This window comes from Zeus faber (assembly GCF_960531495.2).
Source record: "Zeus faber genome assembly, chromosome: 15".
NCBI lineage: Eukaryota > Metazoa > Chordata > Actinopteri > Zeiformes > Zeidae > Zeus > Zeus faber.
In genome coordinates this window covers 1,420,469-1,440,471 of record NC_137194.1, presented here as the reverse complement: position 1 = coordinate 1,440,471, position 20,003 = coordinate 1,420,469, and the positions used below count along the sequence as shown (strand labels likewise).

The 20,003-nt window shown below is 49.6% G+C and overlaps 1 protein-coding gene across 1 annotated transcript in view; it reads right to left on the bottom strand.

Moving 5' to 3' along the window:
• nol4lb (nucleolar protein 4-like b) overlaps window positions 1-19,110 on the bottom strand; it is a gene marked incomplete at both ends in the record, with an annotated part of 92,523 nt that extends 73,413 nt beyond the window's left edge. Inside the window, 2 exons of the mRNA XM_080014479.1 lie at window positions 13,262-13,277; window positions 19,004-19,110. Of these exons, the coding sequence (XP_079870605.1) occupies window positions 13,262-13,277; window positions 19,004-19,110 (123 nt within the window). The remainder of the gene's footprint in view (window positions 1-13,261; window positions 13,278-19,003) is intronic.
• Between the last annotated feature and the right edge of the window lie 893 nt (window positions 19,111-20,003).

Below are 20,003 nucleotides of genomic sequence, written 5' to 3'. Positions count from 1 at the left end.
CCCCGACACTCTGCCCCCGACACTCTGTCGCCCTGACGCTCTGCCCCCTGACGCTCTGCCCCCTGACGCTCTGCCCCCTGACGCTCTGCCCCCTGACGCTCTGCCCCCGACACTCTGTTGCCCCGACGCTCTGCCCCCAACGCTCTGCCCCCGACACTCTGCCCCCGACACTCTGCCCCCGACACTCTGTTGCCCCTGAAGCTCTGCCCCTGACGCTCTGCCCCCGACACTTTGCCCCCGACACTCTGTTGCCCCTGACGCTCTGCCCCCGATGCTGTGCCCCCAACGCTCTGTTGCCCCGACGCTCTGCCCCCGACGCTCTGCCCCTGACGCTCTGCCCCAGACACTCTGTTGCCCCTGACACTCTGCCCCCGACGCTGTGCCCCCGACACTCTGTTGCCCCTGACGCTCTGCCCCCGACGCTCTGCCCCCGACGCTCTGTTCCCCACACGCTCTGCCCCTGACGCTCTGCCCCCGACACTCTGTTGCCCCTGACGCTCTGCCCCTGATGCTGTGCCCCCAACGCTCTGTTGCCCTGACGCTCTGTTGCCCCGACGCTCTGCCCCCGACACTCTGCCCCCGACACTCTGCCCCCGACACTCTGTTGCCCCTGAAGCTCTGCCCCTGACGCTCTGCCCCCGACACTCTGTTGCCCCTGACGCTCTGCCCCCGATGCTGTGCCCCCAACGCTCTGTTGCCCCGACGCTCTGTTCCCCCGACGCTCTGCCCCCGACGCTCTGCCCCTGACGCTCTGCCCCAGACACTCTGTTGCCCCTAACACTCTGCCCCTGACACTCTGCCCCCGACGCTGTGCCCCCGACACTCTGTTGCCCCTGACGCTCTGCCCCCTGACGCTGTTCCCCTGACGCTCTGCCCCCGACGCTCTGTGCCCCCGACGCTCTGTTCCCCCGACGCCCTGCCCCCGACGCTCTGTTCCCCAGACGCTCTGCCCCTGACGCTCTGCCCCCGACACTCTGTTGCCCCTGACGCTCTGCCCCTGATGCTGTGCCCCCAACGCTCTGTTGCCCCGACGCTCTGTTCCTCTGACGCTCTGCCTCCAACGCTCTGCCCCCGACACTCTGCCCCCGACGCTCTGTTGCCCCTGACGCTCTGCCCCCGACGCTCTGCCCCTGACGCTTTGCCCCCGACACTTTGCCCCCGACACTCTGTTGCCCCTGACGCTCTGCCCCCGATGATGTGCCCCCAACGCTCTGTTGCCCCGACGCTCTGTTCCCCCGACGCTCTGCCCCCGACGCTCTGTTCCCCAGACGCTCTGCCCCTGACGCTCTGCCCCCGACACTCTGTTGCCCCTGACGCTCTGGCCCTGATGCTGTGCCCCCAACGCTCTGTTGCCCCGACACTCTGTTGCCCCGACACTCTGCCCCCAACGCTCTGCCCCCGACGCTCTGCCCCCAACACTCTGTTGCCCCTGAAGCTCTGCCCCTGACGCTCTGCCCCCGACACTTTGCCCCCGACACTCTGCCCCAGCCACTCTGTTGCCCCTGACACTCTGCCCCCGACGCTCTGCCCCCGACGCTGTGCCCCCGACACTCTGTTGCCCCTGACGCTCTGCCCCCTGACGCTGTTCCCCTGACGCTCTGCCCCCGACACTCTGCCCCGGACGCTCTGCCCCCAACGCTCTGTGCCCCTGACGCTCTGCCCCCGACGCTCTGATCCCCTGATGCTCTGTACCCCTGGCACTCTGTTCCCCCGACGCTCTGCCTCCGACGCTCTGTTCCCCAGACGCTCTGCCCCCGACGCTCTGCCCCCAATGCTCTGCCCCCGACGCTCTGCCTCCGACGCTCTGTTCCCCAGACGCTCTACCCCCGACGCTCTGTTCCCCTGACGCTCTGCCCCCGACGCTCTGATCCCCTGACACTCTGCCCCCGACGCTCTGTTCCCCCGATGCTCTGCCCCCGACGCTCTGATCCCCTGACGCTCTGCCTCCGACACTCTGTTCCCCAGACGCTCTGCCCCCGACGCTCTGTTCCCCTGACGCTCTGTCCCCGACGCTCTGATCCCCTGACGCTCTGCCCCCGACGCTCTGATCCCCTGACACTCTGCCCCCGACGCTCTGTTCCCCCGACGCTCTGCCCCCGACGCTCTGATCCCCTGACGCTCTGCCTCAGACGCTCTGATCCTCTGATGCTCTGCCCCCGACGCTCTGATCCCCTGTCGCTCTGTTCCCCCGACGCTCTGTTCCCCCGACGCTCTGTTCCCCCGACGCTCTGCCCCCGACGCTCTGTTCCCCCGACGCTCTGTTCCCCCGACGCTCTGCCAATAATCTACTCACACAATAACAAGGCGTCCGGTAAGAAACAGAACCAACCAGTCAGTCAGTCAACCAGTCTGTCAATCAATAAGTCAGCCAGCTAGTCAGTCAACCAGTCAGTCAGTCATTAAGTCAGTCAGTCAGTAAGTCTATAAGTCAGTCAACCAGTCGGTCAGTCAATAAGTGAGTGAGTCAGTCAGCCTGTCAGCCAGGGTCAGTCAGTCAGTATATTCAACAGCCAACAAGTCAGTCAGTCGGTCCATTAGACGGTAAGTCAGTCAGTCAGTTAGTTAGCCAATCGTTCAGCCAGTCAGTCAGTCAGTCTATTAGACAGTCAACAAGACAGCTTGACATTCAATAGATTCCACGCTTCACTCAATCCACCAGTCAGTCATTTAGTCAGCCAGTCTATCAGTCAGTCGGTCAGACAGTCAGTCAGAGGGTCAGTCAGACAGTCAGTTATTCAGTCAGCCAGCCAGTCAGTCATCATCAGTCGCTCATCCAGGCAACAAATCAGAATTCAGTCTCAGTAGAAGTAGAATGTGTCAGGTTGTACAGACGTATTCTTCCCAAACTGCAAACAAAGAAAGCATTCTGCTATTTCCTCCTCGCCTTAGTAAAAAAAGTGAGACATATATATATATATATATATATATATATATACACAACTTTTTTGAAGGAATTAATATATTATAATATATTGTCAGCATATTATTATGGTTTGGAAGGTGTATTATCAGGTCAGTTATCGTTGTGTATTGAACGTTGCTGTATGTTTTCAGGAGCATTCCAGAAAAAGTGAAACTGTCATGAGTTTGGAAAAGACAACAAGAGGAAAATACAAAACTCTGAATGTGTGCATGTCGTCACGGCAACATAACCCATGTCAACAAAGTAGCCACGCCTTCTGACAGGTGAATGGAAACCAATGGACTCAATGCATAAGATAATGAATGGGAACATGGAACATGTACTGTGAACCAGGGGTCAAAGAGAAAGTCACCAGCCAGTCAGTCAAACAGTGAGTCACCAGCCAGTCAGTCAGTCAGTCAGTTAAACAGTCAGTGAGCCAGCCAGTCAATCAGTCAGTCAGTTAAACAATCAGTCACCAGCCAGTCAGTCAGTCACTCAGCCAGTCAGTCAGCAAGCCAGGCAAGGGTGGTTGGAGATTAGCGGAGCGACCCACAGGCTGAGCGGGTTAATCCAGTCAGCCACAAATCTTCCACAAGTCCTGGATTAACCCCTTTCGCCAACAGCAGAGGCAGCTCCAGGAGAGCAGAGCTCAGAGGTCACCTTCTCACCACCACCCACCACGTGTGGCACGGTGGCGCAGTGCATTGCACTGCTGCATCACAGCAAGAAAGTCCTGGGTTCGATTCCCGCCTGGGGCGCTGTTGGCACCGTGCTCCGGTGGGTTATCTCCCAAACAGGAGCCTTTCTGTGTGGAGTTTGCATGTTCTCCCCGTGCTCACATGGGGTTTCCTCCACCTCACGTCAGTAAGGACCCCCCTCAAAAACATGCACCATCATGGTCTGACCAGCGATGGACATTTATCACCTGGTCCCCGGGCGCGTCCACGTACGCTGCCCACTGCTCCTGGCTGTGGCCCCGGAGGAAGGACAAGCCAGGATGGTTAAATGCAGAGGAGCCATTTCACCGGCACCATCAAAGCATGTGCATGTGTGTGTGTGTGCAAGCATGTGTTGTGGAGTGTCGTGTGACAATTAAAGACTGTTTCTGTTTCTGTTTCCAGCATGCAACAGCCAGAAAACGTGCCCCTACAAGAGCCAGCTCCAATTATACAGACTGCGGCCAATAGAAATGATAGATGTATAAGAGTAAGGGCTGGACTGGATTTGACCAGTTATGGTAATATCCTGACGTAGTTAAATGATGTGGTTAAGCTCATGGTAAAAGAACTGCATTTGGACCAACCCCAAATCTTGGCGGATGCCTTGCTCAGGGACGTCGGCACGAGTGTTTAATCCTGACGTGTATGTCTTTAGGATAGGAGGAAATCCACGTGAGCATGGGCAGAACAGGCACCACCCAGACCCCACCCAGAAAGGCCCCTGTTGGGTTCCAACCAACGGTGCAAGCCACCGCGCCCGGTGTTTATCAATACTGAGGTATATTGTGATATTTGATGCTGTCCATATTTCCCATTGTGTTCTCCAGCCGAGAGCTGCTCAGCCCAGGAGCTGCTCCACCCATGGTCCCATTCCCCCTCACAAGCCGCCTGCTCTCTGTGGCTTTCAACACCTTAAAACTCGCTGCTGCCAAGAAATAAGTGAGCGGATGTTTAACCTCGTCTTTTACCCCCGCTCGCCCTCCCTCCCTGTCTCTCTCTCTCTGTCTCACTCTCCGTCTCTCTCTCTGTCTCTCTCTCCCTCGGTTTTCTGGGAGCGCTGCCCATTCTTATTACACATCAAGTAGAGTCTCTTGGTTCTCTGGGATGAAGGCTGGACGCTCCGCAGCCCTGACGTCCCCGACTGGGAGGAACAGCTATGATTTTATGTTTTCATAGCTCCTGTCTGGGGCTGACGCAGCAGCCCCACATCAAGGTCAGGATGGAGGTGTGGGCGGAGAGAAGAAGGGGGAAGAAAATAACTGAAAAAATGACCAAATGGGCAACGACAAAGAGAGAGATGGTGAACAAATTGATGGTTATTTGGTTGAGTGCGAGACAGAACCACACAGGAGGAGATTGTGGAGTTCTAGACGCAGATTCTGGGAAAGAATAAGAGACGGTGAAGAAGAAGAGAGAGAGACAGTGAAGAAGAAGAGAGAGACAGTGAAGAAGAAGAGAGACGGTGAAGAAGAAGAGAGAGACTGAAGAAGAAGAGAGACAGTGGAGAAGAAGAGAGAGAGACGGTGAAGAAGAAGAGAGAGAGAGACAGTGAAGAAGAAGAGAGAGACAGTGAAGAAGAAGAGAGAGAGACAGTGAAGAAGAAGAGAGAGAGACAGTGAAGAAGAAGAGAGACAGTGGAGAAGAAGAGAGAGAGACGGTGAAGAAGAAGAAGAGAGAGACGGTTTACAAAGGAAGAGGAGGAGGAGAGGAGTGGAGATGAAGAGCGGGGTAGGAGGACTGGATCTGTGTTCCAGCACCATCAGGACTCCCTGGTTCCAGTGATGGAGCAGTGAGCACACACTACTCCAACCCCACCAGGCATCACTAGTCACACACAGAACCAAGCATTACGAGCTGCAGGCAGAAATGAAGGAACCCCAAGAACCCCTAACCCTAAACCCTAACCCTAACCCCAAGAACCCCTAACCCTATCCTAACCCTTACCCTGCCAGCGTTAGCATCTTGTTCCACCCACTGAGCTAGATGGGGAGTAGAACCCCAAATCCCTGGCGGTGTTAGTGCCTTGCTCTACCCACTCTGCATTTCCTTTGTGGAAATAATAAACAATGTGTAGTATTTTGTTTGTGACAAAGAAAAATGTTCCAAAGGGCTCGTCTCCTTCTGAGACTCAACTCGGTGCTTCAACCCTCTGAAGAGACGGCAAAACGCTGCCTCTTCAAACCGCACCACCACCGCCTCCTCCTCCGCCGGCTCCTCCTCCCGCAGGGGAGGGGGTGGGGGTTTGCCGAATTTCACTGCACGTCAACTAAAAAATATCAAACAGCCTGAGACGGAGGAAGAAAAGACATACAGTACAAATACAAGGAGTGGGAGAGAGCGGAGGGAAGGGCCGACGACAAACTGAGCATCAAGTCTGACGCCGTCAAAAAAAGCAAAAAAAATCCAACATTTTGATTGAACAACTCCTGACTGCATCGACTCTGCAGGAATGTGATGAATGAAGTCAGGCAGAGAAAAAGAGAGGAGCGACGCCTCCGTCTCAGCGACAAAAGTCCATGTTGAAGGGGAGGTGGAGGGAGGAAGGAGTGACGTGGTGGATCCGTGAAGACAAAGTATTTATTCAGAGACTTTTCAAACGGGGGATTTGAATCAGCCCAACTGAAGCCCGGCGGTGGCCTTCGCTGGAAAACTGATTGCAGCGTGCGGAGGGCAATGGAACGACGGCACGTCCCTCGGAGACGTCATTCCGTTTCCCTCCGCACGCTGCAATCAGTTTTCCACCGAAGGCCAGCGCCGGGCTCCAGTTGGGCTCCCCGAGGGACGCCGCGTCCCTTGGGGAGCGACATGGACTTCAGCCCGGCCTCGCACCGCCCACTGGGCCACGCAGGGAATGCAACCCTTAAAGCCTGGTTCACAGTCACCGCAGCCATAGTGTTGTTGTTGCGTTACGGCGCCCATGCAATTTTTGGCCATGCCGCGCACCTCCCAAATTTCGGATCCCACACCGGGCGCTTCTGGTAATTCAAGATGGACGCGTCCAAAGGAGGGCTGCGCAGGTGTACAATCTGCACCGCCCATGCAGGCACGAGCACGAAAACAACCGGATGGTGTTGACTCCATGGAAGGAGATAGCACCGTCTCTTTTAAAAGCTCAGGGCTTCATCGTAATGTTTACACCCACAACTTACACAAACTCACAACTAAACCCTGAACTGGGACAATAATAAAAGCCATGAGCCGCACGGTCGCTGGCGGCGACTATCACAGAGACTGAAGAGAGATAAGGAGCCTTGAAGGGGCTGGGGGGAGGTTGTAGATGTGGTTGTACCTTTGAACTTGCTCAGTGACACCTCCCCTCCAGCCACTCTGTCTGTTTTTGGTTATTGATTCGAGACCCAACCGTGTTCGACCAATCAGAGGTCGGTTGAGCCACACCCATAGAGTGCAGACGCAGCCCGTCCACAGGAAACACATGAGCGGAGCCCGACAGCTCAATGGTACCTTTCAGTGCGACACAACTGCATTGTGGGACATGTTTACTACCTACTGCCACGTAATTGCCCGGCAGGAGCTGGTCTTTCAGCAAATCCGATTTTTGCACCATTGTAAACCAATCACGTTCCATTTAGCCACACAGCAGCTTCCTGATCGGAGCCGATCGGGTTGATCTGCTCATTGTTGTTGCGGCGCGTCCACACGTAGAGGATCCACTGAACCCTGAGCTTTTAATATTCACTTAACTACAGGTTCTAACCAGGAAGCTCAGGCACTACTCCCTGTGTGTGTGAAAGACAATGTTTATAGTTCTTCTTCTTTTTCTTAGGATCATTATGACTGTTACCTCTATTACTGCTGTTATTATGGGCTGCTGTTGTCGCTGAATGTTGTTCATGTTGGATGAACGCCACATTCCACTGCTGATGCTACTGCATGACACTGTCACCGCTGCTATACCTGTCTCACTGCACGCCACTTCATTAATGTTGCTGCAGGGACAGGGACAGGGACAGGGACACTGGGCTCACTCCCAGTTCACTGTGTACATACATAGTGTTCATGTGTTATTTCTCATCTCGTTTTCATCTCGCTGTCGTTCTGACTGCGCCGCCCTAACGCCTGAATTTCCCTCCCGGGATAAATAAAGTCTTATCTTAAATTTTAAATCTGGACATCATCTGGTCGGGCTCCAGGGAGGGTTTGGAAAGGTGCGTGACAGCACTTCCAGACCCATCTTTCAAGGTTTTTAAATTCACCACGGTGGTCAATATCAGTCTGCGCTCAGAGTGTGACTCTGCAGATAAAGCTCGGCTGCCACGCCCGGCGGAGGGGCCACGGAGAGAGGGCTGTGATGGAGGGATTGTTCAGGAGAAAGGGAGGGAGGGAGGGGGGAGGGGAGAGGGGGGGGGGGAGAATGGAGCACATTTTCAGCGCATTTCAATTTCAGCGCTCGGATTGAATCAAGTATGAAAGCAAGAGTGAGAATTAGAAAGAGAGATGGAGTGAGAGAAATAGAATGAGGGAGAGGATAAGCGTGATGAAAGAGAGAGAGAGAGGGATGGAGAAAGAGAGAGAGAGAGAGAGCACATGGAGGTAGTCAGAAGAATCAATAGAGAAAAAGAAATAACTCACACGGAGAAGCTGACAAGTAAAAGGTCTTACTCCTGATAGAGAGAGAGAGGGAGGGGGGAGAGGGAGGGGGGGGAGGAGAGAAGGAGGGAGAGGGAGGGGGAGAGAGGGAGGGAGAGGGAGGGGGAGAGAGGGAGGGAGGAGAGAAGGAGGGAGAGGGAGGGGGGAGAGGGAGGGGGAGGGAGGGGGAGAGAGGGAGGGAGAGGGAGGGAGAGGGAGGGGGAGGGAGGAGAGAAGGAGGGAGAGGGAGGGAGAGGGAGGAGAGAAGGAGGGAGAGGGAGGGGGGAGAGGGGGGGGGGGGGGAGGAGAGAAGGAGGAAGAGGGAGGGGGAGAGAGGGAGGGAGAGGGAGGGGGAGGGAGGAGAGAAGGAGGGAGAGGGAGGGGGGAGAGGGAGGGGGGGGAGGAGAGAAGGAGGGAGAGGGAGGGGGAGAGAGGGAGGGAGAGGGAGGGAGAGGGAGGGAGAGGGAGGGGGGAGAGGGAGGGGGGGAGAGGGAGGGAGAGGGAGGGAGAGGGAGGGAGAGGGAGGGGGGAGAGGGGGGAGAGGGAGGGAGAGGGAGGGGGAGGGAGGGAGGGGGGAGAGGGAGGGGGGGAGAGAAGGCGGGAGAGGGAGGGGGAGGGAGGGAGGAGAGAAGGAGGGAGGAGAGAAGGAGGGGGGGGGAGGGAGGAGGACATTTACTTCAACTTTTAAAGAAATCGTATCAAGAGGATTTTAATGCGTTTTCAAAATAAAAGCCTCAAAACCTATAATAACTCACCCTGTGCATAGAATCACACTGGTATATTCTGTATATGTTTGTAAATTTGAGTATTTCTGTTTGGTACTTTTGGGCTATTTGTGTATATTTGGCAATTTATCTTTACTTTATATTCTATTTTATTATTTTCATATTTTTTATATATTTTTATTTTTTTATTATTTTTATCATAATCGCCTGTCGTAACAGCCATCCTCCCCGTGACAGGTTCCAGGGCGGCGTGGCGGTAGCGACCTGAGGTCAGCGTTGAGGTTGTCAGGAGCTTCTGAACAGCAGGTCTGAGGGGAGGGTTTCCAACACTCTGCTCTCAGACCTGGCAACCGCTCTGACACGGGAGAAAAGAAGGAATACGACCTGAAACGTCTGAAAAAAGGCTTTGTTTCGCATTCTTCAGTGTTTTATGGCTGCTCTTGTGACTCGACGCCACTTTTCTTGCTGTTCTTGATATAACTGTGTGGCTGTTTACCTTTGACTGCTCCTGCTTTTTAACTTCTACTCCTCCTGCACCTCCTTACTTTACTAGTTATTCCGCTGTCGACCTGCCGTCCTGGGCTCCACTGCTGGACTGTGCACAACGAGTGCATATGTGTTGTTGTTGTTGTTGTAGTCGTTGTTGTTGTCGTTGTTGTTTCTCATTTCTTTTTAACCTGCATCCTTCTCCCCGTCACAGTTTGCTGCTGTGACGCCTCAACCTCCCTTCATGGTTCAATGAAGTCTTATTTTATCTTGTCTTATCAATTCTAATCTGATCTACTTGCGGTGCTGCCTGACTTTATATGTGTTTCACTTATTTATTGTTGTCCTTTGTGTGTTTACCACAATTTTCCACATATTGACTCTATTTCTGCCTCTTTTTCAAGTTTTTTATTCCATTGCTTTATGATTATTTTTGTCTATTATTTTATGTGTGTCAATTTCCCTCTGTTTATGAATAAATTATCCATCCATCCATCCATCCATCTATCTAAACATCTATCTATTCTTTTAACCATCGACACATCCATCCATTCATCATCTGTCAGAGAACCAAGGTTCAAGCCCAGACGCCAAAAATCCCAAAACTCTGAAGCAAACATAGAGGAGGAGTCGTATGTAAGAGTCCAAGAAGAGTCCAACACTTAACCCTCAGTGCTCGGAGCGCACCCAGTTGGTTTCCATGCAATAATAACAATTATATCATGATATAATAATAATGATAATAATAATAATAATAATAATAATAATAATAATAATAAAAAAAATTATAAAAAAAATAAAAATAAATAATAATAATAATAATAATAATAATAATAATAATAATAATAAAAATAATAAACACAGGATTTAGCCGAGGCTGTTACTGTTTTGAGGTTTCAATTGAAGTTTGTGTGTTTACCAACAGGTTTATTGTATATTCCATTTTTTTTTTTTTACTCATGTTAATGCTGAGGCTTATTGTGTGTTGCCATTTTCTTTTCTCTAGTTTTATTCTACTGATTTATAATTATTATTATTATTATTAAGGGTCCAGAAATTATGTGAAAAACTGTGGTAATTTCACTGGAAGTAGAACGTTGAGGCGATTTGGTCATTTTGAGGAGCGGGGTGCTTTGTGACATCATCATCCAAATGTATCTACTCTAAGTCCAAGCATGGTCTCTAGGAAGACATTCAGCCACACATAGACAGACAACTTGAGGCAACGCTGCGTTTAAAGGAAACTCTGAAAACTGTAACGCGTGCTGCGTTTCACCAAACCCTGAAAACTATGACCGGTCACACAAGACGTCTGTGGCACCGCAGGAAGTTCTAAGAACCTTGGGAGGAAGCGTCCCTTTCTTTTGTGTCCGCACTGCGTGATGCAGGAAGGATGGTAGTTGGTCAAACTCCGTTCATGACGGACCCTGAAGCTAAAGGACAGAAGAGGAGCATCCAGTGACGGAAGCGCACGGTGACTGAAAAAAACACTTGAAAAATAAGTTGCCATGACCAAGATCATTGAAAGCAAACATGTCTTTATCGTGACATCATTTGTTTCCAAAACAATAAATCTAGGTTAAAAAAAAAATTGCGTCCCTCCGCCCTGACCTGGCAGTGGAGACGACGGACTCGGAGCGACCTCCCATCACGACAGGTCTTCCTCAGCGTGACCACACCAAGCCGCTCAGCAGAGGAGGAGTGCACAGAGCATCCACCCTCAGAGGGTTAGTCACACTGGGGTCAAAGAAAAGACCAAACAAATCAGGAAAACTCAGGAAACTTTGAAAAAAGTTATGGAACGAGTGAACAAAACTACTGAATGCAGCGTTCAAACTCGGAAAATTGTAACTCATGCTGCGATTTAGAGAACCTGGAAAACTGTAAAACGAACTTAACACGACTAAACTGGAGCTGGTGTTTTGCTGCCTGCAGCTATATTTATTATTATATTTCTCCTTGGCATTTTGCCCGCTGAAAGTGCCCCACGCACGGCAACCGCCGAACCCACAGACACAGACGAAGCGCTGTTGTATTCGGGGCAGTCCAGACATTTTGAGGTTTTGGTTTGATCCACATCGATCTATATTTGGAGCAGGAATTTGTGGAGAAAAGAACATTTTTCCGAAGGAGGCAGAGCCGACAAACCGGAAGTAGCCGAACGAGGGGACCTGAGCTGGCGCAGCCGGACGCTTCGTGACATCATCATCCAATTTGTAATATATGTGCAGGGCGTGGCTCTGGTGGGGGGTGGGGTGCAGTCCGGACCCCGTCTGTGTTTATCGGTCGCTTGGCGCAGGGTCTGCGCTGGGTCAAGACCAGGGGGCGCCGAGGCTGTGTTTCCACGGGAACTCTGAATTTTTTTTTAATTTGGCTCAACAGGAAGTGACGTTGTGTTTGACGGGAGCTTGGAAAACTGAAATTTATGAGTAATGCGACTGATTTGGAGCCTGTGCGTCGCTGCCTGCAGCTATATTTATTATTATCATTACTGCTTCCTCGTGTCCCGGGTTCAGTGTGAAGGTTTTTAAGCGTTTCTTTTCCAGGCTTCTGTTGCTCAGATCGAGTGTCTCCAGGTGTGCTGCACAGTATAGAAGGTGTTGTGAACTTAGAAGGCGTTTTTTGTTTTTTTTAAAGTTGTTATGCCCCGCGAGCTGCACCCGAGGTCAAACTTCACTCCGGTTCCTCATTTCTGCTGATTTTGTCATTTTCTTAAACCCACGGGAGGAGCGGTGCGACCCGCGGCTCCTCTCGGCAAACGGATTGGGAACTTGGAGCCTAAACTGTGCTCCTTTCGTGACATTTAACATTCCCTCACCGTTAATCCACATCCCTCGAATTGTCTGTTGTGAGAACATGTGTAAGGATCTACAGCATGTCAACAGCATGTCAACAGCATGTCAACAGCATGTCAACAGCATGTCAACAGCATGTCAACAGCATGTCAACAGGTCTCCCTTTTCAAAAATCCAGATCTGAATCGGACTTCAGCTGCAGAAATAAAGGAAGTTATGACCAAAATAATAATTTTGACAGAACTCTTTGCCGTGCACACCAAACTCAAGAACCAGGGAAAGAAAAACTCTCATTCCAACCCTTATAACAATTAAAAACAACTTCCCATTTGCAGCTTTGAACGTGTTGTTGTTGTTGTTGTTGTTGTGAAGTCAGTGCCTCTGCAGAGAGACGGGCCCCGTGATTCCAATGGGAGGGGGAGAGGGGAGGGGGAGAGGGGGTGGTCCGGTTTCAATGCATGGCACACGCCGACAATCGTACCCCCTGTACGCACGCACGCACGCACGCACGCCGCCCACCCGACAGCAGCAGAACAATGTGACACCGACACGTCTACGCATATTAAGAGTGGGAGCTGCTGCAGGAGAATGTGGACACACACACACACACACACACACACACACACACACACACACACACACACACACACACACACACACACACACACACACACACACACACACACACACACACACTCCTTCTGGACGCGTTTCCAGAGAATCTGCGGTAGAACAACTCACACACAATACGTATGTGTGTGTGTATGTGTGTGTGTGTGTATGTGTGTATGTGCGTGCGGGGGGACCCTGCATGCATGACACCACCAGTCCCCCCTGATCGATCAGGCTGATCAGCGCCCATCGACGCACCGAGATGGATTTCACCGCAGAGAAGGACGCGCTGCTCCCCTCCCCGATCCTCCCCGATCCTCCCTCTCTTCACTTCCCTGTTGACTGGTGCCACTGGTGCCACTGGTGCCACTGGTGCCACTGGTGCCACTGGTGCTGATGAGTGATGGAGACCGCAGATAAAACGTCTCTTACCTGCACTTCAGCCTTTTAAACATCAATGTCAAAGCGCGACCCGCGTCTCCGAATCTCTGTCTCTCCTCCTGTTGTTTCCTGTTGTTTCCTGTTGTTTCCTGTTGTTTGCTGTTGTTTCCTGTTGTTGATGATTTTATTTCTCTTTTTTTGTTGTTGTTTTTTTTATTTTAAATGGATTTTATATCCGGGGTGTGTGGAGCGCGAGCGCACGGCACGAGCCTCAAGAGTGGATCTGGCAGCTCGAGGAGGGGGGCGGGGCTAGAGCGGCTACGTCACAGAGAGAGAGAGAGAGAGAGAGAGAGATGAGAACATGAGGGAGGAGGTAAAGAGAGGGAGGAGGATGGAGGTGGGGAGGAGGTAAAGAGAGGGAGGAGGATGGAGGTGGGGAGGAGGTAAAGAGAGGGAGGAGGATGGAGGTGGGGAGGAGGTAAAGAGAGGGAGAAGGATGGAGGTGGGGAGGAGGTAAAGAGAGGGAGGAGGATGGAGGTGGGGAGGAGGTAAAGAGAGGGAGGAGGATGGAGGTGGGGAGGAGGTAAAGAGAGGGAGGAGGATGGAGGTGGGGAGGAGGTAAAGAGAGGGAGGAGGATGGAGAGACAGAGAGAACTAGATGGAGGGAGCGAGGGAAGGGGGGAGAGAGACGTGGGAGGGGGACGATATAGGTAGAGATAGAGGGGGAGAGAGAAAGAGAGCGAGGGTTAGGGAGGGAAGGAGGGAGGAGAGGAGGGAGAAGGGGGAGAGGGAGTGACTTTGCTGATAAAGCATTTTGAGAGAAGGACATAACTTATAATGTGCTTTTATTAAATGTATTATTTCTAATATCTTTCTTTACAATTGAATCCGTTTGTTTTCTGTAACATGAGCCTTATTATTATTATTATTATTGTTATTATCATCATTATTATTATTGTATTATTAATATTATTATTAATATTATTATTTATAATAATAATTTATCTTGATACGTAGATTCTTTATCATCTCTGTTATATGATCATAACATCTGTGTCCAGACATTAGTGCCAAAGATGATCAAACTGAACTGAATTGAAGTGGGAGGGAGGCGGTGGAGTCAGTGACTGGACGTGTTTTGTACAAAGAAATGACAAAAAATCTGTATAAAATAAATAAAAACAAATAACAGCAATACACAGGTTAGTCATGGTAGTTATGAATAACAGTTTTCAGAGTTCCCATGAAACGCAGCATCACTTCCTACCTACACCAATTACAGATTTCCCAGTTTACCAACGCAGTATCACTTCCTTCCAACACCAAAATGATTTAATGAAATGATTAATCTTATTTACCACCTTCTAGTCTTTTGCAACATGTTTGTCGCGCATGTTGATATCGTGATGATGAAAATACGATTGGTGGCGCAGCGCTACACCGCCACCTCGCCGGTCGCACATGACCTCCCAATTTGGATGATGATGTCGCAAAGCGCCCGCTCCACAAACTAATCAAGGTACGTCAACCTTCTTCGACGTACGGTCAATTTGCAATGGTTTTTCACTAATTCCTGCGACAAATAAAGATCCATGTGGATCACACTTGAGCCGCAAGATGTCTGAAACGCCCCGGTTCCAACGAGACCTCAACCATGTGCCCGGGTTCAGCGGTTGCCGTGAGATCCAGACACTTTTAGCCCGAAAAATAATAATCAATACATATAATAAAAAATGAATTCTAATAGAACGTAACTAATACACATTAACTAGACTTAAAAATATAGATAGAGTATATTATTAAAAATGATTGATAACTTATTGTGAATATTATCAATAAATATAATAATACATCAAAAATAAAATAAATCAATACATGAATGAATTTAATTGAGTGACTATGATTTAAATAGCCCCTCCCACCCCTCCCACCCCAAGGTGTAATGCCCCTAATCTCCTCTGTACAGATCCAGGGGGTAGTCGGGGGCTTTGTACATGGAATTGCACCGTGGTGCACGAGAGTCCATTTAATCCATTGAAAACTGGGAGAGGCTGCTTTGGAGCATCCGTCCACCGCCCCACCCTCCATCCCTCCATCCCTCCATCCTCCTCCTCTCTTTGTTCGCTCCCGGAGCCCATGGGAGGACGCTTTGTGACCCGCCATGCAAATTAAACTAAACTAATCACACAATCCACTGCAGACATTAAGCGTCCAGTGTCTAATTGTTTGGAATCGCGACAGAATTAAATCCGGTCATGAATAATAACAAAACAACAAAGTGTCACATGAGAGAAAGAAAAAGAGGAAAAGGTGCTGTCTGATGGGATGTAAATGGGCAAAAGAAAATCCATTAAAGTGGTAATCCGTGAGATTATTTTGTTAAATAAATTGCAAATTTGGTACTACGTTGCGTGCGTGTGTTTGCATTGTGCACATTCTCCTCTATGTGCTGTTTTACAGGGTTGGTGGCAGGGTCCAATATCTGATAACAGATAAAATAAGAAAATTGTACAGTGCTTAAAATAAAGTGCTCCATCCAATGCTCTACTCAGATATTAAATCTACAAATATCTTGATTTTAAAAAGACAAATATCAGAAGAAAAACTGCTTTTACAACAACAACAGGTTCCTGACACTTTAAAAGTGTCAGCATTAGTCACATATTTTCAATGTGTAAAAGGTACACAAATACCACTCAAGTCAAGTATAAATATCTAAAAATTGTACTTAAACTGAGTTCTTCTGCAAAGATGCAAAATAATCTTAATTTCCACTTGCTGTTGTTTAAATGAGACTGAAGAACACATCAAAACTCAAATTTCTGATATAATAATTATTATTAAAAACTGATTTTCAACTGAGATTTCAACATAATATAATATAATATAATATAATATAATATAATATAATGTCAACATGGTGGGTGGGTTTTATTTTTCACATGCTGACCTTTCCTCTAAATCCAGTCATATATGCAGCTGTTTTCATATCAACCCTGCATGTAGGATGATGCTGCTGAGGATGTGTGAGAGAGAGACAGAGAGAGACAGAGAGAGAGAGACAGAGAGACAGAGAGAGAGAGACAGAGAGAGAGAGACAGAGAGAGACAGAGAGAGAGACAGACAGAGAGAGAGAGACAGAGAGAGAGAGACAGAGAGAGAGAGAGAGAGAGAGATGAGGTGTCAGTTAGCAGTGTAATATTTGTCTGTGGATTTAGGTACGACAGGGAGATTAAATATAAGTGAGTCAGGTAATATCTGTGTGTGTGTGTGTGTGTGTGTGTGTGTGTGTGTGTGTGTGTGTGTATTAACAATGACATGTTCACCAAGACACATAAATGGCAAACCTGCCACCTCCAGGTGAATGGAGGAAGTGCAGCAACGTTTCTCCCACGTTCCTCTGCAGCAGTGACCTCACATCAGGGATCCTTGGTTTGATCAGTTTGATCAGTTTGATCAGTTTGATCAGACTCAGTCTCTGGGATCTCAATCTGTGATCAATCTTTTTTTTTGAATGACTAGATGTGATTTGGAGTCTGTTCTATTGTGGGGGACATCATTGGAACTAGGATCCAGTCGTCACTCCTGATGATGCTGCAGCTGGGAGGCTCTGGAAGGACCACAGCTTGAGAACAGGAGCTACAGAAGTGTCATTTACCACATTTGTCGTCGAAAGGAAACGCTGACTTCCTCAGGAGCGTGCACGTGACCTCAGACCAAACTGGGAATACATAGGAGTGTGCACGATGGGAGCGTGCACGTGGTCCAGTTCGTTCTATATTTCCTGACAAACGAAGCTCAGCAGCCGCCCACTCACTGCAAGTAACACACACACACACCAACCCTGCCCAAAACACACACACACACACACACACACACACACCCACTAACCCTGCACAAAACACACACACACACACACACACATACACACACACACACTAACCCTGCACAAAACACACACACACACACACACACACACACACACACACACACACACACACACACACACACACACTAACCCTGCACAAAACACACACACACACACACACACACACACACACACACACACACACACACTAACCCTGCACAAAACACACACACACACACACACACACACACACACACTAACCCTGCACAAAACACACACACACACACACACACACACACACACACACACACACACACACACACACACACACTAACCCTGCACAAAACACACACACACACACACACACACACACTAACCCTGCACAAAACACACACACACACACACACACACACACACACACACACACACACACACTAACCCTGCACAAAACACACACACACACACACACACACACACACACACACACACACACACACACACACACACCAACCCTGCCCAAAACACACACACACACACACACACACACACACACACACACACACACACACCAACCCTGCACAAAACACACACACACACACACACACACACACACACACACACACACACACACACACACACACACACACACACACACACACACACACACACACCAACTCTGCACAAAACACACACACACACACACACACACACACACACACACTGGTTGGTTTTCTCTGGAGGAGGGTGGAGTAATGGAGGGGGGCTATAAAGGATAATGAACCACCTCCTTTTTTAATCCCCCCTCCCCCCTCGCCCTCCCCCAGCTGCCTCCCTTCACATCCCCCATCCTCCCTTTTCAACACGCTGCATCCCCCTCTCCTCTCCTCCCCTCCCCTCCTCTCCCCTCCTCACCTCTCTTCTGCACCTCCTTTCCTCTATTTTCTACATTTGTATCCTCCCCTCCTTCCTTCCTTCCTTCCTTCCTTCTTCCCTCCTCCCCTCCTTCCCCATCCTCTCGTCCCTTTTTCTCCCTCCTTCTCCTCTTCCTCCCCTGTCCCATGTCTAACCATCCTCCTCTCCTCTTACCCTTCTCTCCTCTCCTCCTTTCCTCTCCCCTCCTCCTTTCCTCACCTTTCCTCCTTTCCTCCCCTCTCCTCCCTTCCTCTCTCCCTTTTCCTCCTCTTCTTCCCTTGCCCATCCCATCTTCACCCATCCTCTCCTCCTCCTTCGCTCCCTCTCCTCCCCTCTCCACCCTCACCCTCCCATCCATCCCAGAAGCATTATGGGTAATTTTCACCTCTTACTAAATTGGGGGTTGACATGGAGGGAGGTAGAAAAAAAGAACAACAGAGGGTCTTTCCACCGCGGGTCGATTATCTCTCTCTGTCTGTCTCTCTCTCTCTGTCTGTCTCTCTGTCTCTCTCTCTCTGTCTCTGTCTCTCTGTTACTCATAGAAAAACAACTCCACAGACTCTGACCTCCTTTTTCCACAGACAGCCATCAAACCACACACACACACACACACACACACACACACACACACACACACACACACACACACACACACACACTGAGTGTGTGTGACTGAGTGAAGAGTAATAACATATTTCTAAATCCCATTTCATCCCTTAACGCTCGGAGTGAGACTCTTAAACGACTGAAGAATTAGTATTGTGATTAAGAATAAAACAATAAACATAATAATAATAATAATAATAATAATAATAACAATAATAATAATAATCATAATAATAATAACAACAATAATAATTACATTGTTTTATAACTTTATGGCTCATTTCACTGAGGTGACGATGCAGCTGGTTCACCTTCACGTCAGACCATCAGGTTCAAATTCTTCTTCTACTTCTTATTTTGTACTTCATGAATTCCTCTGGGGGAACGAGGACTCCTCTGCATCTGACCCTTCCTCCACCTGGGAGGAGGCCCCCACTAGCAGTTTGTTGAGAACAGGAACCAGACTCAGCCCCAAACACGACGTCTCATCCTCCTTCTGGGTCCCTGAGCCCATCCGGCAGGAGGCGCCTCCACAGTCCTCAGCAGCCCTTTTAAGTCCCTTTGATCGCAAAGGGGGTCCAGAGCCTGGACGGGCTCCCCGAGGCCTGTCCGGAGGAACACTGGGGTCCACATTTCGCTGATGCGGCCCTCAAATCTGCACGTGGGGTCGCAGAGGAAGACCCGCTCGGCCCCTCCCCTCGGTCCGACCGGGTCCTCACCGCTCGGCCTCACGTTGCTTTTAGAGCTCGAAAGAGCAGAAAATATAATATCTAAAACGCTAATATCACAACAAATTTTTTTGTTTCTGACATCACAGCACTTTCTTCCCCAGCTCCGTACGCGTCATCTGACCGGAGCTGTGTCCATCCATCATAAACTCTGCTTCTTGGCTGGAGGTGGGGAAGGAGACATTGCCTTTGAGGACTCCACTCCTGCTGACTTCCTGCTACTGACACACAACACTGGTTGTTATTTTTATTTTTATCGCAGACTAACACGTCCCGCAGATACTTCCACCTCATTTTATATTCATCCGTTGAAAATCAATAATTATCATCTCTTCTCTTGGCAGGTACCTCATCCACCTCCAGCCACCGCTTTGGACGCTCCGCAGCTTGTGACTGTGCACACCGTCGCGTGCGGCTAAAAAGTGCGGCTTAAAGTTTTAAGTTTTATTTTTTTGTTCCAAGCTAATTGCAGTTCAATAATTAAATTAGGAAAAAAATTCTAAGGGAATATTGTTGTAGATTTGGAAAAAAAACAAATATCAGCTTGATAATAGCTTATAAAATAACTGACATATTCCTGTAATAAATGTGCATAAATCTGTAAACTGACAAGTCAGTTTGACACGGCTCACACACGGTTGACTCCAATGATGCTGACGTGACGTTGACGTGACGCTGC